At 46.8% G+C, this 18719-nt stretch overlaps 1 protein-coding gene across 1 annotated transcript in view; it reads right to left on the minus strand.

Moving 5' to 3' along the window:
• HYDIN (HYDIN, axonemal central pair apparatus protein) overlaps window positions 1-18719 on the minus strand; it is a 438260-nt gene that overhangs the window by 379668 nt on the left and 39873 nt on the right. Inside the window, 2 exon segments of the mRNA XM_025199799.1 lie at window positions 8714-8848; window positions 14561-14680. Of these exon segments, the coding sequence (XP_025055584.1) occupies window positions 8714-8848; window positions 14561-14680 (255 nt within the window).

Genomic DNA, 18719 nt, shown 5'->3' on the forward strand with positions numbered 1-18719 from the left:
TCTCCCCTACCCTTATTCCCTCCCAACCCTACCAACTCCCACTCCCCTGCTTCATGTGCAGGGGAGTCCTGGTCCTTCTTATTGCCCCTCTCAAGCTGTACCTCCTTCTCTCAAAAGGGGGGGCATAGCTATCCTCAAACAATTCTGCATCAGGTGGATGATCTGTACTCTTTAACTTCACTAAGATATGAACCCTACCTGCCCAATATGTCAACAGCCCCTCAGATGCAAACTTAATTGTATAACCAAATACAAACAGACACAGAGATGAATGCCCCTAAACCCTCCATAATAAGACTACGAGTCACACTGGAGAGTAGAGGGCCAAGGCTGGAACTATGGGGCAAGAGGAGTTAGAGTGGCTGGGAGGTGGGGAAGAAGGGACAAGAGACTGCAAGTGACTAGAGACTCTGGGTATCTCAGGAGTGTCCCGTCTGGCTCTCCTTTATGTGAGGACCTATCCCCTCAGAATGTACCCTATCCAATTAGGGACTTAGAATTTTCCACCCTTATCAAAGAGATGCTTTACCCCAGTTTCATTTTACGTAATGCATGCCTTAAGGCGAGCATACTCACTTCCCCGAAGGAACTGTGCCCCCAAGAAATACCTGGAATAGCTTCAATATGCTACCATACATCTTTAAAAGCCTGGATTGAATTTAAAAGAAGTTAATTCCACTAATGCAATAACTCTGGCATTGAATTAATGCCCATTGATTAATATGGAATATGACAGGACAATCTCCACCGGGCAGCAGTAATGAATTTTGCAAACCCTACAGCCTAAGCTTGTATTGCCTGAAAAAGGTTGGGTTTTTAAAGTACAAGGAATAACAAGAGAGAAATTAAATGAGCTCTTCTATAAAATGTTTTTTAGGCCTGTTGCTTTGCCTTCTCTTTTATTTAACATAATCTATTAACAATCCTGAAGGACACACACATAAGAAACATGAAAACTCCTGTCTATTGTTTATTTGCAAATCGGTTCAGCAATGGTTTCCAATTAGGCAGAGACTGTCAAGCACCCGGGAATGCATCATGGAATGAGAACACCCACATTATACAAGTGGAGCCATAAAACAGAGAAGTGTAAATCAGGACTGGCTAGAGTAACTAATTGGAAATGTTGCCCAGCAGAAAAATTAGCATTTCACATTTACAAACCAAGCGCCAATGAACGAAGATACATGTCAGCTATTTATTTATTTACTGAATGCCTAATTTCATGACATGTCCCAAATGACTAAGAAATAATATGAAAATACTCATTCTTCAGGAAGGAGCCACATTCTGTGTGGCCTTTCAGCCACTGACAGCTATCAAATCCTTTTTCTTTAGCATATGCAGGCTATGATTCTTCTCTCTGCTACACCTCTATAAATCGAGGATGACTCCACTGAAGTCAGAGTAGAGTTATATCAGTACAAGATCAAATTTAGGGCAAGAGAGTTATATGCAGCCAATACAATATCAGCAAAGATCTCAAACTATGATAGGGAAAGGCTAGAGCTTTCAAAAGTAATGTTCTTACCAGGGGAGAGAAGCAGAGGGAGACAAGCAGATATGTGAGTTTAGTTTTGGGAAACTGAACTTTTTAATGTTAAGTATAATAATTCAATGACTGTTCTTGTAATACTTTCTCATGCATGTCAATGAGTAAGGATTACTCATTTGTTTGAGACTATATATAATACACACACACACGTGCGTGCACTCTCTCTCTCTCATATATATATATATATATATGAGAGAGAGAGAGAGAATCTCAGATATAAAGTTATGTAGATATGTACATACAATATATTCCAGAGTCCTTATGGTTCTTGGTGCACTTCAGGGGGAGCAGAAGTGGGTTATAACTTGCACCACTGTATTTTAAGTGCACAAAACCTAACTTTTGCTGGTTGACATTACTCTGCATTCATGGTGATTAGTGGAAGCACCCAAGAGAGTGATATCAAAGAGAAGGGTTGGAAGGATTCTTTCCCAATGGATTCTTATCCAATGACCTCAGCTCAAAAACTTGACCTTGTCACCTTACACAACAACCTAGCACTACTGACCTTTAGAATATGCTACAGGATTTCATAGACATTAGGGCTGGAAGGGACCTCAGAAGATAATCGAGTCCAGCCCCCTGCCCCAGGGGCAGGAAGTCAGCTGGGGTCATAGGATCCCAGCAAGATAAACATCCAAATTTCTCTTGAAGGCGTTCAAAGTAGGTGCTTGAACCACCTCCAATGGCAGGCTATTCCAGACCTTGGGGGCTCGGACTAACTTGTTTACACTTGTTTACAGAGTCTGCACAAGAAATCGGCCTTCGAGGGGGATCAGATGCATATGGTGGAAGAGTGGAGTGTCTGCAGGTACAACCTAATTTTGTTCAAGCAATGTATTGTAGGGATGCTTATAGGCATGTGTATAAAACTAAAACTCACACCAGTTAGTAGCACAGAGGTGAAACTGTCCCTTTGTACCATGTCCATTTAAAAAGACAGATGAGGGACACAGTGTCAGGTATTGATGCAATCTAAATAGAGAAGTAGAGACCTCAGTCCTACTTGAATCCTGCTGGCACAGAAGCTGCAAACTAACTGTCAGACTGCCGTCTCAGTGACAGCACTCATCTTTGTGGCAGTGATAGTGTTTCTACTATTGCCCATCCAGGGAGTTTCTTCTACTATTGCCCATCCAGGGAGTTCTGCCTCATGAAAACAGTCTTAGCTTGAAGTTGGAAATTCCCAGAATCCCCCTCTGCAAAGACTCCTGAGAGGATTCAAGGGTTGACTTGCCAATTCTCCACTGGCTTCAGACAGCCTGGTGGTGTGAGACTTGTACTTCTGTGACTTCAGTCAGGTAGGCTTTCTGCTATCAAGGACTCAGCTTTCCATCAGCAGATACCTAGGATAAGAGTCATTCCATCATCTTATCTTGCTTTTTCCTTCAGTTTTTGGATGTTAATTAACTAATCCCAATAGGTAACATTTACAAGTCACCTGGGTATTTTTAGGAACCTAAGGAAGTAAGATTTAGGTTCCTTAGTCACTTGGGCACTTAAAAAAAAAAAAACCCATACCAGCAATTTTTTATTGCAAATATTAATGATTTTCACTAACTTTTCAGTCTTGCCAGAGGAAATGGTTATTCTACATCGGGGCGGGCAATTGTTTTGGGTGGAGGGCCACTTAATGAGTTTTGGTGAGCTGTTAAGGGCTGCAAGGGTAGCCCTGCCCCTTGACAGGTGCCCCGTCCCCTGGTTGTCATCTTGGGACTGGAAGTCCTACCCCCTAATGCCTGATCTTTACCACCAGAAGTCCCTCCCCTTGTCCCCAGAAGTACTCCTTTTGGGAGGGGGGATGCCATCTTGGAACAGGGAAAAAACCTAATTATACACTAAAAATCAAACATTGACAATAACATATTTTAATTTTACTTTTAAAAATATTTTTGTCCTGATTTGTGTGTGCTTGTATGGTACATATTGAAGTAATTGAATAATAGCTCAAAATGAAGTCTTACTCTTGTATATTGTAGGGGAGTGTGGAGGGGTGAGTATGGGGTTTGTGGGGGGTGGTGTGGATGTGGGTGGGTATGGGATTTTTGTGCGGGTAGTGTGTGTGTGTGTGTGTGTGTGCACGCGCGCGTGCGTGTGTGGGGGGGTATGGGGTTTGTGCGGTGTGGGGGGGTGTGAGGTGAGTGGGGCTCCCCCCAGAGGTGTGTGGATGTTTATGGGAGAGATGCAGGGGAGGGTGTGGGTGGGTGCAGTGTTTCTGGAGTGTATGACTGTGTGTGTGGGGAGGGTGTGGTTGTTGGGTTTGCATAGAAGGGTTTGTAGGTATGGTGGGGTGTGCATGGGACCCCTGTATGCAACCCCCTAAGCTAGACAGCAACCTCCCCCACCCCGCAACAGCCAGGCCATTGCCAACAGCGTGCAACTGCAGCCTGCCTCGCGCATGCTCTGAACGCATTCCCATTGCAGCAGATCAGCTGGAACCCACGCATAGCCCTGATCCAGCCTGCCCCACCCCATCCTGTGCCTGCTCCACACTGCCTGTGAATGGTGCATCCTGCCACCCTCTGGGCACACAGCAGGGCTGGGGAGGCACCGCAACTAGACTGCCTTTCTAGGCAGCCCAGGTGGCTCCCTCCAGTTGCCACCACTGCCCCAGTCCCAGCCCCGTGGTACCAGCGGGGACCTGCACTGCACAGCCCTGACCCCATGTGCCCACCCAGGCTCGGCAGCAGTGGTGCAAGACAAAAGCAGATGCACAGGGTCAGGGCTGTGCAGTGCAGGTTCCCTCTGGTACTGCAGGGCTGGGGCCGGTGGCATCTGGAAGGAGCCACCTGCCCCTGGGCTGCCTAGAAAGGCAGCCTAGCTGTGAAGCTACCCCAGCCCTGCTGCATGCCCAGGGGGTGATAGGACACACCACGGCTGGATTGTGCCTGGGCCAGGGGACCAAGGGACCCACCCACAGGCCAGACAATGACCTGCTGTGGGCTGGATCTGGCCCGCGTGCTGTATTTTGCCCATCCCTGTTCTATATGCTCATGCTGCTGAGGATATAAACTATGGGTTAACAACATGTGGCCCATAGGTGAGATACAGCCCATGGCATCATTGGATCCACCATGTAGCACTATAGGATGTTGCATTACACACCCATGGTGCGCTGTGGCTGAACAACAGGGAAAAGCAGTGGCAGCAGCCAGGTCTTAGCACCAGTTCATCTCAGAACTAAACTTGATCATTCTGGACCACTGCCAAAAAACATACTGCTGACTACTGACACAAAACTCCAGGGCCTTTCATTTATTACATCGTCACATTTCCAAACCTTATAAACATAGGGATAAAAGGAACAAAATGAAACCAAAACACTGACAAATGAAAGAGAAAAGAAAAAATAACCTTATCCAAAGAGAGGACCAAACAGACCCCTCCATTCTCTGTCTTAGTATATCAACACAGGCTGATGCAAAGCTATTCTTGGGCAATGCAAATCATTTGAAAGACGGTGCTAAAAGCTAGCAGTATGATGGTGAAAAATATTGCTTTGCGATTCTCTAAGCATCTTCCTGCCTTGCCTTTCCCTCTCCTTGCCAGCTGCTAATCCTTCCTTTGCCTGAACAAATCTCAGGACTACAGTATCAAAAGTTGGCATTGGAGTGCTTGGTACATGTGATGCCATTAACATGTACATGTGACGAAAATGTTACTTTGTGTGGCTTAATGGCGTCATGCTGTACACATTCAAGTGTCTGGGGGGTTTTAAATGACTTCGCATCATTGCAAACTAAATTACACCTGGATGTAGATTAGTTTACAACAATGCACTGCAGCTGTCAGCTCACCCCCAGCTGTGAGAAAGCTGGGCAGGCTCCAGAGACAAAAAGGATTTGACCCCTCACTGCTTCTGCCTTCAGCAGGCACCCACTGAAGGCAGAAGTGGTGAGAGGCCCGATCCTTTTTGTTGGTGGTGGTGGTGGGGTTTTTTTGGCAGAGCCTGCCTGCCTCTCCCATACCTAGGGAGCAAGCTGCTGGCAAGCTGAGTGGCCCCTGAGCTGCAGGGGGCCCCAACCCTTCCCTCTGCAGTGACAGCACCCCCCAGGGCTGGCCGGGCAGGCTGAGTGCTGCCCAGCTCAGAGACAGCACCCAGCCTGATCCAACTCTTCCCTGATTCCAAACTGGCTGGGGCAGTACCTGGCTTGCTAGAAACCCACCTGGATAGCCCTAGGAGTGCTGTCACTGCAGAGGGAAGGACCAGGGCCCCTTGCAGCTCAGTGGCCGCTTGGCCTGCCAACAGCTTGCCCCCTGACTGGGGGCAGACTCCGACCAAAAAAAAAAAAAGGATTGGGCCCCTCACTGTAATCTGGCAGAAAAACTGAAACAGTGGGTTTCAATTAAAAACCCACCACTTCAATTTATGGGGCATAGAATGCAACCTTGCTGGGGATTAAACCCCCCGGTCACATAGAATCACACAGTTTTAGTATAGCAATGCTATTTGCATACTCACAGCCACTGCATTCTAATCTAGCCAAGTCAAGATGCTATAGATCAGTGTTTCCCAACCTTTTGGTTCCAGCGGCACACTTACTGGGCCTCTCCTATCCCACAGCACACCAGCCAAACGTGGGGGGGGAAAACCAAGCAGCCGGATGCAGAGCAGGGGCGGGGATGGAGCAGCTGAACACATCGCAGGGATGCAGATCACTGGCTGGAGCCATGCCCCCCAGTCTCTCTGTCTATCTGTGGCAGCAGCAGGCAGGGCCCATGGCTCCAGCCAGCAGGGGCCGTGGCTTCAGCCCCAAATTCTACAGCACACCTGGACTTGATTCACAGCACACTAGTGTGCTGCGGCACACCGGTTGGGAATGATTGCTATAGATAGATAGAGGTTATATTAGATATTATCAGGGTATATCTACACATGTGCTTTAATACACAGTAGTTTATTTTACTGTGCATTAAAACATTGCATAAAAATCATGCTAATATACTAATGCGCAGTAAAAATAGGCTACTGTGCATTACACATTACTAAAAAAAGTATGTTCTTTCACTACTGTGCATTAAGGCAGCCTAACACATATTTATTTAATACCCCACATGGAAGGTATTAAATTTAATGGGCACTAGGAAAAGCGCATTAATGAATGTGTAGTTATTAGGGGTGTGCAAAAGGGGCCCTGTTCGATTCGGATTCAGCCCGAATTGGGGACAGTGATTTGATTAGTTGATTCAGATCACTGTCCCCGAGTCGATTCGGCCAAATCTGAATCTGAAGATTCGGTGCTGATTTGGAGAATCAGCAATTCGGACATAGACACAGCTTTAAATGTTTTTTCTACATACCTCAAGGTACCAGGTGTTTCTCATGCACGCTGCAATGCTGGGGCAGATGGAGTGTCCACCAAGAGTTCAGGGGGACTCCCCACATGCTCAGCAGTGAATCTGGTAATGGACTGGAAGTAATTCTGGTCCACTTCCTGGTCCGCCAGGGAGTGCACTGGAGTGCCCCCCCCCTCCCCCCTCCACCTGCCCCCTTGGCTCAGTGATTGGCCATGGGTGGACCCTGGGTGCCCCCCCGACCCAGAAGGCACCAGTCACTGAGCCAGGGGGGCACAGGGGGTCCCCCTGCACGCTCCCAGGCAGACCCGGAAGTGGACTGGAAGTGCTTCTGGTCCACTTCCAGATCTGCTGCCGAGAATGCTGGGGTACCCCCTGTGCTTCTGGGATGGACATTCCATCCACCCCAGCATTGCAGCATTCACGAGCCACCTGCTACCTAGAGAGTTCCAATTTGATTCAGAGAGATTAACGGGTCTCCTGATTCGATTTGGATTCAGAGATTTGGCCACCGAATCGGGCCGAATCTCTGCCGAACCAAATCAGGGACCAAAGTTTGCACCACCCTAGTAGGCATGCCCTGACAATGCTAATGGATACAGCCACACCAACATTAAGAAATGTCTCTATTCAGTTGCCCCCTGCTATGTGAGAAACACTGGAATTTGCACAACACGTGTATGAGAGAGATAAAATGGCAGTGCAAATTGTATATTTCCATTTATTTCTGTATAGAATCATTCAGATGCAAATCCCACTAAGCCTTCTGCAGCACACCAAGCTCTACAGAGTTAAAAGCATCTAGTGCTCAATTTGTCTGTGCCAAGCTGGCTCTCTGCCACAGATATAGTGCTTCCTTTCACAGACTGGCAGCTGGAATTTAGGCAGGCTAATATCTACAGGGAAAGCAGAGCTGTAATGCCTAAAAACAGAGTTTCCTTAAAAAGTAATCAGTTTCTTTTCCCCAAGTCAAAGTGAGGATGAGATATTGGTTGTTGGAAGACAAATGAAGACTATGGTTTTCCTAGTCTTTTACATTCCTATGGTATTCTTATAATAACCGGATATCTATATATGTGTTTTCCTTCCCATATGTATAGATAAGAAATGTGACCACAATGCAATTCCTATAAGTGGTCTATCAAATAGCAATCTAGTTCCAGAGTACTGGGTTGTCTATAGCAATGGTCCTCCTACTCTGATCATTTAGTTTAAAGTAGTTATTCTGAAACCATGGCATGTAGACTACATTCCAATGGTGCAAGGGTTGGTTCTAAAAAGACCTTAGGTATCAAGGATTTGCATGCCCCAATTTTTGGATGTGCTACATGAAGCACCTTCAAGGAAATGCTTTCAGAAAATGTTGACCTTCCATCTACTGGAAACTGGATTCTTTTCAGAAATCTCAAGTTGAATCCCTGAAAAATGACAGGATACTTTAGAAAACTTAAACATTAATCTTTATATCTGCCTCAGTAAATTCAGAAATGCACAGTCATCCAGAAAGTTTAGAAACCAACCAACCAACACAAGGGCTATCATTTAATAGAGACCCAAGGGATTTTGAGAGATCCTGTCTTCCACAGATGATGGCAGAAGTTCCATCTTAAATGCGTGGGTGTTAGAGGATGAAATAAGTCAGTAGACCACAGACCAAAGTGTAAGAAGAACATTCAGTCTATTCAAGTATAATTTTTACCAAGGAGTAGTGGCTGAAGCATACTTAGGACCTACTTACCAAGAATTGGGACCAGAGTAACCTGGCAGAAGTCAGAAAAGTTATATATAATTGATAATACTATTAAAAACCTCTTTCTCAAAGTCAATGCTTTGGCACTGACCTCTTGAAGTTGGCAGCATTACCTTGTTGTCCTCAGGTGTGAAGAGGATGCGAAATGTCGACGGCATCCCTGGTGCCACTTTGTGACCAATGTCATTGGGGCTGATCACTCTAAAATAAGGTGAGCTCTCCAGGACAACTTTCACCAGCCGTGGAACCTACAGGAGATATACAAAATGATATGATCATGCAATTCACATGGAATGGCCAAGAGAATTATATTTCCCTGACCATCAAATGGTGCTGAAGTTACTTACTCTGCCTTTACAAAGAGCTTTGAGACTCAGAGATGGAAGTACATGGAAAGGGAGAAATTAAACATCTGACCTGTTGTGTGAGCTGTTAGTGAGATGTCACCACAGAGACTACTCAGCAAGCTAGGGAAAGGAAAAGACCTAGGATTTATCAGTATAAGCACGGCAGCTGTGAGAGCAAGTGAGTTCATCTAAGAATAAGAAGCACTGGAAAAATGAAGGAAGTAAGAGAATCCTGGGGAGGCACAGAGGGACAGCAGAAGAGCAGGAGAATGAGACAGCGAAGAGTTGCTGAAGGAGTCGCTGAAGAGAATCCAGAAAGGACAGTCCCAAACCCTCAAAAAGAGGAAATCTGTAAGAGAGCTACTAACTACCCCATGTGATAAAAAGCAAGGCTGTTCTTTCCTCATACTCCTAAGCCATGCCTATCTGTTAATTCTATGCTTTAGGGGGAATGCAACTTCTGTATTTTTTCTGCCTGAAGATATGCTATCATCAGTGACTTGTACAGTAGTTTTATTATTACAACTAAACCTGAACTCTTCAGAGGGTTTTACTGCTTAGTGAGCTAATAACCAGACAGCTGTTACAGCTCAGTGAAGCCAGATTTCTGGGTATCCTGTCAACACATTGGAATCCCTGCAGGGCATATTGCAGTGAATGTTGCCCTTCAGAATACTGGAAGCAAACTGAAAACAAACAGGTGTTTACTAGTACATAGGCATCATGTCTAAAATACCAAATCTATGGCTGAGAAGCTTAACTGGACATTTTTAATTAACAAGCTGAGGGTGCTTTGCAGGTGTACATAAACCAATTAAGACTTAGGAACATACAGATTTCCAAACCAGCTTAGCCTGACAGTCCAACTACAGGCATCCAGTAACCAGTCACTCACAGTCACTTTCATTGTCAATCTATATTGCTCTGAATTCTTCAAAGCTCTTAGCCTCAGTAATACTTATGACAGTAAGTTCCAGAAGTTAATTTTATGTTATGCACGGAAGTCTTTTGTCATCATATACAGAAATGACAGCATATGTTCATTTTTCTGCTGGATCCACCATTAAAGTATCTGAAAGCACCTCTCAGAAAAATAGCTAGAGAAAGCAAGAGCAAGGAATAGGCAGAAAAACAGTTTGGTAATGTATAAATAGCAGCAATAGAGATGGAATATAGCATTCTACTTCTACATTTAAAGCTTACAGAGGCTACACTTGGACTATACTAAGCACATCAAAGTTATAATCACAGGCCTCGCTGTATTATAATTAGCTACAAGTCAGAGATTCTCAACCAGGGTGCTGAGGTACCTTGATGTGCTGCCAGATCCTTTGAGGGGCGCTACAAGGTGTGAGGAGATAAACAAATAAACTAAACAGGTAAGAACAGACTCAGGCTTGTCCCTGCCTGGCTGGTCCCCCATCCCCACTGCTGAGACCCTCTGCAGGAGGTAAGCACTTAATATATAAATTTAGTTTTTGAAACAGTGCCATTCAATTCACAAAAGTTATAGAGGGATTCTTTGAATCTAACAAGTGCTGCTTAGAGTCTGTAACAAGTGGGCATCCCAGGGCTGATATCAAAGTAGGCCTACCCACTTGCTTCCAGGCTAGCCACCGGCCCGGCTCTACTGCCACGCCTTGATGTTCCTGATTAACATCTGATAATCAGGTGGGAGGCTGCCTTATACCTGCCCTGATGAGAAGAGCCTCTGTACACACTCTGACCTCCCCTTGATGTGTCCCATGCCTCGCAAATGTTTCTTGGCCTAACACCCAGCCTCATCATCATTACGGCCTAATACCCGGCCTCATCCCTGGGCCTACTAGCCCCATCCTCTGGCTCCAGGCCCTGTCCCCAGGCCACAAACCTCACCTGGCTCTAAGCCCCGTCCTCAGGCTCTAAGTCCCATCCCCAGGCTTCAAGCCCTGTCCCCTGGCATCACCATCCCCTGGGCCCCAAGCCCCCTCACTGGGCCTAAGCTCCTCACAATAGGACTAGGGCTCCAAGCCCCATCCCCTCTGAAGCCTAACTCCTGGCTCCCTAATGTGCTCAGGCTCTCCTGCGAGACTGGGCACTGCTGCAGGTTCCTCCACCAACCTGGGCCCTGCCTCAGTGCTCGCAGTGAGCCTGGGCTCCCCCTGTTTCAGGTCTCACCAACCAGGGATGTGGAGGCTGAAGTCTTCTGGCACCCCTACCCACCTTTCACTGGGGAAGTAACTGGCCTGGCATTTCTGGGGAGCTACCCCACCACAGGTAGTTTCACCAGGCCACCTTTCCCAGCAGGGTGCAGTCTCAGGTCATGCCCAGGACCATGGGGCCTCCTCCTTCCCCATAGCCCCAGCCCTTACCTCCAAGTTGTGCTGAGCAGCAGTTCAGCCAGCGTTGACTTTCCATCTCTTGGCAGCAGACTGCTGCCCTGCACTTCAGGGATCCAGCCTGTATATCCATCAGCTGGGCCCTGTTCTCCAATCAGGCAACCCTACCTGATTAGGACCACAGGCAGTTGTGGGCTGCCTGGCTGCTGCTCAGGCCCCTGACAGCAACAGAGCACAGGGTGCTCTGTTACAGAGCCCAAAATGGTTGAGAACCACTGATGTAAATTCAGTTATAGGAAAACTGGAGAGAGAAGTCCATATACACTAGGTGCTGAAATGAAGTACTGCTGTTCTACAATGAATAGTGTTCACTGAACACAGCAAAAAGAAAACGAAGGAGCATCTTTTTTAGGTGTTGAACATGCACATCTTAGTGATATTAAAATTTTGAAGGGATGAAAATAGAGTCTTCTCTCGGAATGTTACACTTGATATCAGGATCATGTTGTGTTCTCTTTTGCACTGGTGCTGACAAGCTCCAAGAACAAGTTCATTTTGGAATATCAACAGTTCCACTGTCTCATTCACAGTCTCTCACTCACAAAGTATATGCATTCCAAGGTTCAACTGGAGAAGTTCAGTAAGTTAGTGGAAGCTTAAAAAAGTTGTATGCAGATTTTTTTTCTACCTGAAGAGGCAGGAATACAGTAAGTTAACTTTTTGTGATCCTTGGTGGATGGAAAGGATCAACGTAACTTACTGCCCCATTTCCGTCATCATTCCAATACAAGGGAATGCCTGTGATTTGAAGGACCACTAGTGATTGGAAATGCAGCAGAGAGGGGATTAAAAAAAAAAAAAAAAAAAACTTAAGCAGAGATTGTAGCAAATATGTGCACTACACTGAGACTCTTAGTACAGGAAAAAATATCCAAGATTGTGCTAGATATGATAAGGCATTTCATGGTGAATTCCCACCAAACTGGACCCTCATGGTCTGAGAACCTGTGCTGTAACACTGCTATATTTCCATTATTCCATCACCACGAAAATGCAGTTAAAAAAGGTGACTGAACTGCTTACAGTAACTTTTTCTTCTCCTGGGATACTGCCTAGTACTCAGTTCCTCCACCCATCCTTGTCAGCAAACCATTTCCCATTCTGTGTGGCATCTTTCAAATTACTTCAACACTTTCAGGAGGTGCTATGAGTCCTTCCATGAACTCTTGCTCCTTCTTCAGATACAGAGCTTCTTGTGAATCATTATTTTGTGGCAGGCTCCCTAGTTTATTTTCTCTTACAATTACATTGTTAAAGGCATATACTCCTTTATGCTTTTTCCCCTTTGTCTTATACACTGTCCTATCCTCCCCTGTACCTTAAATTTTAATTGCTAATATGTTTTTTTCTTACAGTACTGAATCTCTGATTACTTTTCACACTTCTGTGTCCTTTCACAATGACCCTTCTCTATTCCTAGCATATTTATTGCTAGATGTCAAGCAAAACCCTTGGGCATACAATACTCTCTCCTGGAACGCTTTCTAAGTCAGCTCCCTTTTCCTCCTCCTCCTCCCAGTTGTCTTTTCCCCGAGGATCCATGCTTGCACACACCTCATTCAAGCAAACTTGTTCCTAGCAGAGCTGAGATGAGTGGCCCATAGGGCTTCCCAATAGGAACCACAACAGTATAGTGAACTAGTGACTCCACACACACTGGTGGGACCCCACAAGGAGGTTGGTGTCCAAAGGATAAACCTAAGGAAAAGTTTTTAATGGAGGCACATTCCTGTGTTCAAAATAATCCACCACATAGTAGGCAAGAAGTGCAGTGGACACACACTGGGCGTGATCTGAACAGACATTCTATGTACAAGCTGAAGGCAACAAAGGGTCCCTGGCTGACAGTATTTGAACCTTCCAGTCACAAATCCCTTTCTGTTTTTCTGAGGACATCTCAAGGATAAGGAAGCCTACATAGTGTACAACCCAGAACAATCTGACCCTATCTTAGGCACTTGGCTGTCCATTGGATGTGCACCCCACACATTGTCCTAACTGAGGCTAATTCCCTGGGAATAGGCCCATTCAATGAATGGTACTTAAGGAAAGAGGGAGGCTCCCTCTAACAAGAACTCATCTCCACCATCAAAAATTTCACCTCAGAGAGAAGAACCCTTCTGCTGTAGCCAAATGCTAATGTGATCCAAGCATAAGCGTGATAATAGGGTCAGTATCATCAGTAAGTATGAGACTGCTCTTTCAATTCATAACACGGCAAACCTGAGATGCCTTGGTTTTTTTTGTGAAGACCAGTATGAACCTTGAAGAAAGACAGAGGTATAACTGGGTGCTTGAGAACCCTGAGCTGCACCTGTGCATGGGAAAGCATTAGTGATTATCTCCCCAGTGGTGCAGCAGCCACTGGGCTGGCAGCACAGCCAGGTACTTCTGTGCCTCTCCCCCACCACCCAAGCCCTGGGTCAGCAACCAGGACTAGTGCCCCAGTTGCCTCCAACTCCCTCACCCCTTCATTACTCTACTGGGAAGAGATAAACCTAAAAAGACATGTAAATGGTTCTCTAGCACATCACAGGACCAGGCACTTCAAAGAAACAGGGAGGTACCATCACTCTATAAATGCCTTTATTTCTGTGTAGCTACCGCTAACCGTGAGAAACAAGTCACCTCTTCCTGGATCCTAGATTAGATCCCAAACCTAGGATTAATTTCTTAGGCCTGGGGCCTATTCCAGTGCTGGTGTAGGGAGAAACAGTTCTCAGTGGAGACAAAGAGTATGCACAAGAGATTTTAGCCTTATCCAACACAAAGCCTAGTAAACCTAATTTAGAACTTTATAAAGTACTGCGCCTCTCTAAGTCTATCCTCAAAAGGAAGTCAGATGAGTTAGAAAGGTTACTTCTGGTCATTACGAAAACCTTGACTTTCAGGTTCAAACCACACACAAGGCCTTTAAAAGTCATTTGGCATATATGCATGTAAATGCATCAGTTAGACATCTGAGTATGTAATACAGTGCTACAAAAGCCCTTTCCACAAACTAATCAAAGTTTTAAAACATGGAAGCTCTCCATTGAAGCATTAAGTACCCGGATGCTCAAATTAGAGTGTTAGGTTATAGTCACCTTGGAAAAACAGATGCTAGCAGCTTTCCTGGAAACATCTGATTGTGAGTTGTGCTCCAACACTGAGCTAATGGTACAGTGATCAGTGTAATATAAAAACCTACATGAACTGGACCACCCCATGGATTTCTCCCAAACAATCACATTACCTTGTCATTGTTCCTCAGAATCAGAGGTACTTCGTAGATCTCACAAGGGGTATAGTTCTGAAATACCACTTCTGATGGAAATGGCTGAAACAAGCTTTGGTCCACATCAACTGTTGAGAACTGAAGATGCAGAAACAAACACTGTTTAATCAAACGTATATTGGAACTGATGGGTCATGAATGACAACTCTACATTGTTCTTTAGCAGGGTTAAGTTTAGAACATCTATATGAGCAATGGTATAAAAGCAGTGGAAAACACTTGCCAAGGAGCAACTAAGGTCAATTAACTTAAAACAGGACTTTAGTGGAGATATTCCTGGAATGCATTTTACCCATAAGCTTTATTTCCTGCTCTCTCCCTGATATAAAGGCACTAGGATAGAGTAAAATCCCTGTTATCCATCATGAGTGGGGAATGTGAGGTGCCGGTAAGCTAAAAGTGTCAGTTACCTGAGGCACAGAGTTTCCAGCCAGACGTGGAGCAGGGGAAAGGAAGGAGAGTGGGGGCTGCTGGCAGCTGCACAGGGCCAGGGGGGTTGCTGGAGCCACTGCCCAGGGTGCGGGGCTCCTGGCTCTAACCTCAGGCAGGGCAGGAGGGGCCACAGGAATCGCTCCTAGGGCGGGCGGGTCCCAGTTGCACCCTGGCAGCAGCCCTGCCCTGGGCACTGCAAGCCATGCCGGAGGGGCAAACAAGAGAGCCCAGCCCCACTCCCTGCGGTCGGTGCTGTACCCAGCCACTCTGCATGGGCCCATGGGGCTGGAGCTGCTGCTCAGCCATGAGGGGCTCCTGGCTCTGACCCCAGTCAGGGCAGGAGGTGCCAGTGCCGGGTGTCCCCACCTCCATGTCTGGCCGGCCACCACTCCCCCCTGCCCTCAAATGCCAGGGCAGCCCAGCTGCAGGCTACTGCAACAAGGGTGAGGGGTGCGCATGCAGCCAGGGAAGAAAGCGGCGCAGCAGGCAGGAAAGTGGCAGGGCACAATGCAGCGCCATGTGTGTCCTGCTGCTGAAATTCTAGTTAATGGAGCATTTTGGTTAGTAAAATCGCAGATAACAGGGAGTTTACTATACTAGTGACTTGAGAATTTTATTGTCTGTAAAAAAGGCCAAAAACAAAAAAAAAAAAGAGAAACATGTCATAGATCATCAGATTTATGCCAAAGATGATAAAGGAGAAAACTACACGATTAACATGACCTTGGTATCTTTGAAAACCTTGAACAAGGATTAAACTTTATACATTTTTTTGAAGAGTTTTAAATTGAAGAAATGAGTACTCTATTTTATTCTTTCAAAGTTTGTTTTAATTCATTCCATGAACATTAGGGGTGTGCGAAGCGGGCCCTATTTGATTCGGATTCGGCCTGAATCAGGGACAGTGATTCGATTCGTTGATTCAGATCACTGTCCCCGATTCAACTCAGCTGAATCTGAAGATTCGATGCTGATTTGGAGAATCAGCGATTTGGACAGAGACACAGCTTTACATGTTTTTTCTACGTACCTTCAGGTAGCAGGCATGGCTCGTGAATGCTGCGATGCTGGGGCGCATGGAGCATTCCACGGGACTGCTGAGGGGCCCTCCACATACTTGGCAGCGAACCCGGAAGTGGACCAGAACTACTTCTCGTCCACTTCTGGGTCTGCCGGGAAGCATGCTGGGCCCCCCCTGCACCTCCCACCTTGGTGATCACCCGCAGGGGGACCCCAGACCCAAGAGACCCAGGTCGCTGAGCCAAGGGGGCACGTGGGGCCCCCCAGCGTGCTCCCCGTGAACCCAGAAGTGGACTGGAAGTGCTTCTGGTCCACTTCCGGGTCTGCTGCAGAGCACACTGGGGAGCACCCCATGCTCCTGTGGGACACTCCATGTGCTCCAGCATCACAGCACTCATGAGCCCCCGCTACCTAGAGGTATGTAGAAAAAACATTTAAAGCTGTCTCTATGTCCGAATCTCTGAATCTTTCCGAATCGATTCAAAGGGTTCCAATTCAATTTGGAAAGATTAAAGGATCGTCTGGTTCAAATTGGATTTGGAGATTCGGCCACCAAATCAGGCCAAATCAAATCAGGAACTGAAGCTTCATGCAGCCCTAATGAACATCCCAGAAATGTGTAATAACATAGAGAGCTCAGGTTTCAGGGGCCAAGGGGCACAAATTATTGCAAAGAGCTTCTTCTCAGCTTAGCCTTGTTTTCCAATCTGCTTGTGTTCATACCTGTCCTTGAAGCAAATCCCAAATCTCTGTAATCTGATCAGAAACATCCTAAACTCATAAGCTTGAGATACTTAGGGGTTCCGTATACTACCTCCACACTATATCCAGGAATATATCTGGTTCTCTTGTCTCTACTGCACACACACCAACTCCCAGGAAAGAAGGAATATAGACATCTCAGAGTGGCCATGAGTACATGCCACAACCATGCCTGCGGCCAGAGTCAACCTGGCCAGGTGGGCGCCAGTGGCATGGTGCAGCTCTGCAGGTAGAGGCAGGGGTAGAGCAGCATGATGCAGCTCTGGTATTACTATTCAGACAGCTAAGGGAGATGACTGTTAACACCTGATGATTATTACCTGATGATTGTTACTCATGAAGTAAAGAACAAAGGGTCATTAACAGGCCATTAACTCCCTTAGCTGCCTGAATAGCAGGAATCTGGGTTTTCTGTTTGCTATGGAAAAATGCCAATTTTCTCCTTTCATTAAGAAAAATGTGAAATTTCTCCTTTAAAGGAGAACAGCACGGGAAACCTGTGGTTTCCCCTTGTAGCCTGGCAGCATTCCAGTCTGCAAGGGACTGCTTGGGGCTGAGGGGAGAATGCGGGAGTACCATGTGCATGCAATGCATATGGCAGCCAGGTAGGGAGGTGGACAGCAGCTCCTGCAGCTCCCTCCAGGTAAGTCTATGCGGGTGGAGGAGTGGAGGAGGGGGGCACAGATGACATGTTGGGGGTAGGGGAGCACAGGTGACATGTAGCGGGGGCACAAAGGCAGTGTAGTGGGGGGGCACACATGCCCCCAAGATTTCTGTGTCCACAGTGGGGTGCGGGGCTGCAGCCAGGCCAGACCAGCTCCAGGAAGGAGCCAACTCCGTGGCCCAGGGGGCGGGTCCTGGCACAGGAGGGAGTGCCATGCCACCATGGCCAAGTTGAGGTACCCCCTGCTTGCCGGGCACCAATGGAGGAACTTGGCCTCCAAAGAGAGGCATGGCAGCAGAACCATGGCAGTGCAGCACTCCCTCCCATACCAGATCTCATCTGCTGGGCCATGGAGGCTGATTCTGCCTGGAGCTGGTGCAGCCCAGCTGCAGCATCACACCCAGGTGTGGGAACAGAAATGTCAGGGGGCATATGCCCCCACTTTGCCTCCACCACATTGCCTCTACCCCCCTGCCCCCACCATGTGTCACCTGTGTGCACACACACTCCCTTTCTCACACACTGGGGGTCTGGGGGTATGGAGAGCCTGTAGGTCAGGAGTGAGGGAGACAGGGAGGGCTGTGGGTCAGGAGTTAAGGGCAGGGCCAAGGGGCTGTGAATCAAGAGTGATGGGCACCTGCAGGGCCAGGGGGCTGTGTTGGGAATGAGAGTCATTGACAGAGCCAGGGGGCTGTGTTGGGAATGAGGGGCACCAGCAGGGTTAGGGAGGCAGTGGGTTAGGAGTGAGGGGGAGGGCTGTGGGTTGGGAGTGAGGGGCACTGAGAGGGTCGGGGGTTGTTGGCTGGGTGTGAGGGGCACCAGCATGGGCAGGGCACTGGCATATCAAGACTGCTCAGTGCCACAAAGCAGTGTGGGGAACAGCTACAGCTGGACCTGTGTTCTATTGAGCAAGGGGGGCAGGGGGAGCTCTGATTTTCTACAGCTGAAAAGAACAAAATCAAACATCAAAATATATAGGTATTTAGAATGTATTGTATTATAATGATTGAGGCACTGTTAGGCTTTGAAATTGCTTTAAAATTGTAAATATATCAATAAAACATTGTGGTCAACTGATACCTATATATATAGTGGTGTTTCATTTTAATCACAGAAAAACACAGATTTTGGGGGGTATCAGATAATTTGGAGGGCTTTTAATCAGAGAATTTGGGATTTCTAAACAGAGAAAACCAGGATCCCAGCTGAATAGTAATGCATACCAGAGTTGTACAACCT

This window comes from Alligator sinensis, unplaced genomic scaffold (assembly GCF_000455745.1).
Source record: "Alligator sinensis unplaced genomic scaffold, ASM45574v1 scaffold203_1, whole genome shotgun sequence".
NCBI lineage: Eukaryota > Metazoa > Chordata > Crocodylia > Alligatoridae > Alligator > Alligator sinensis.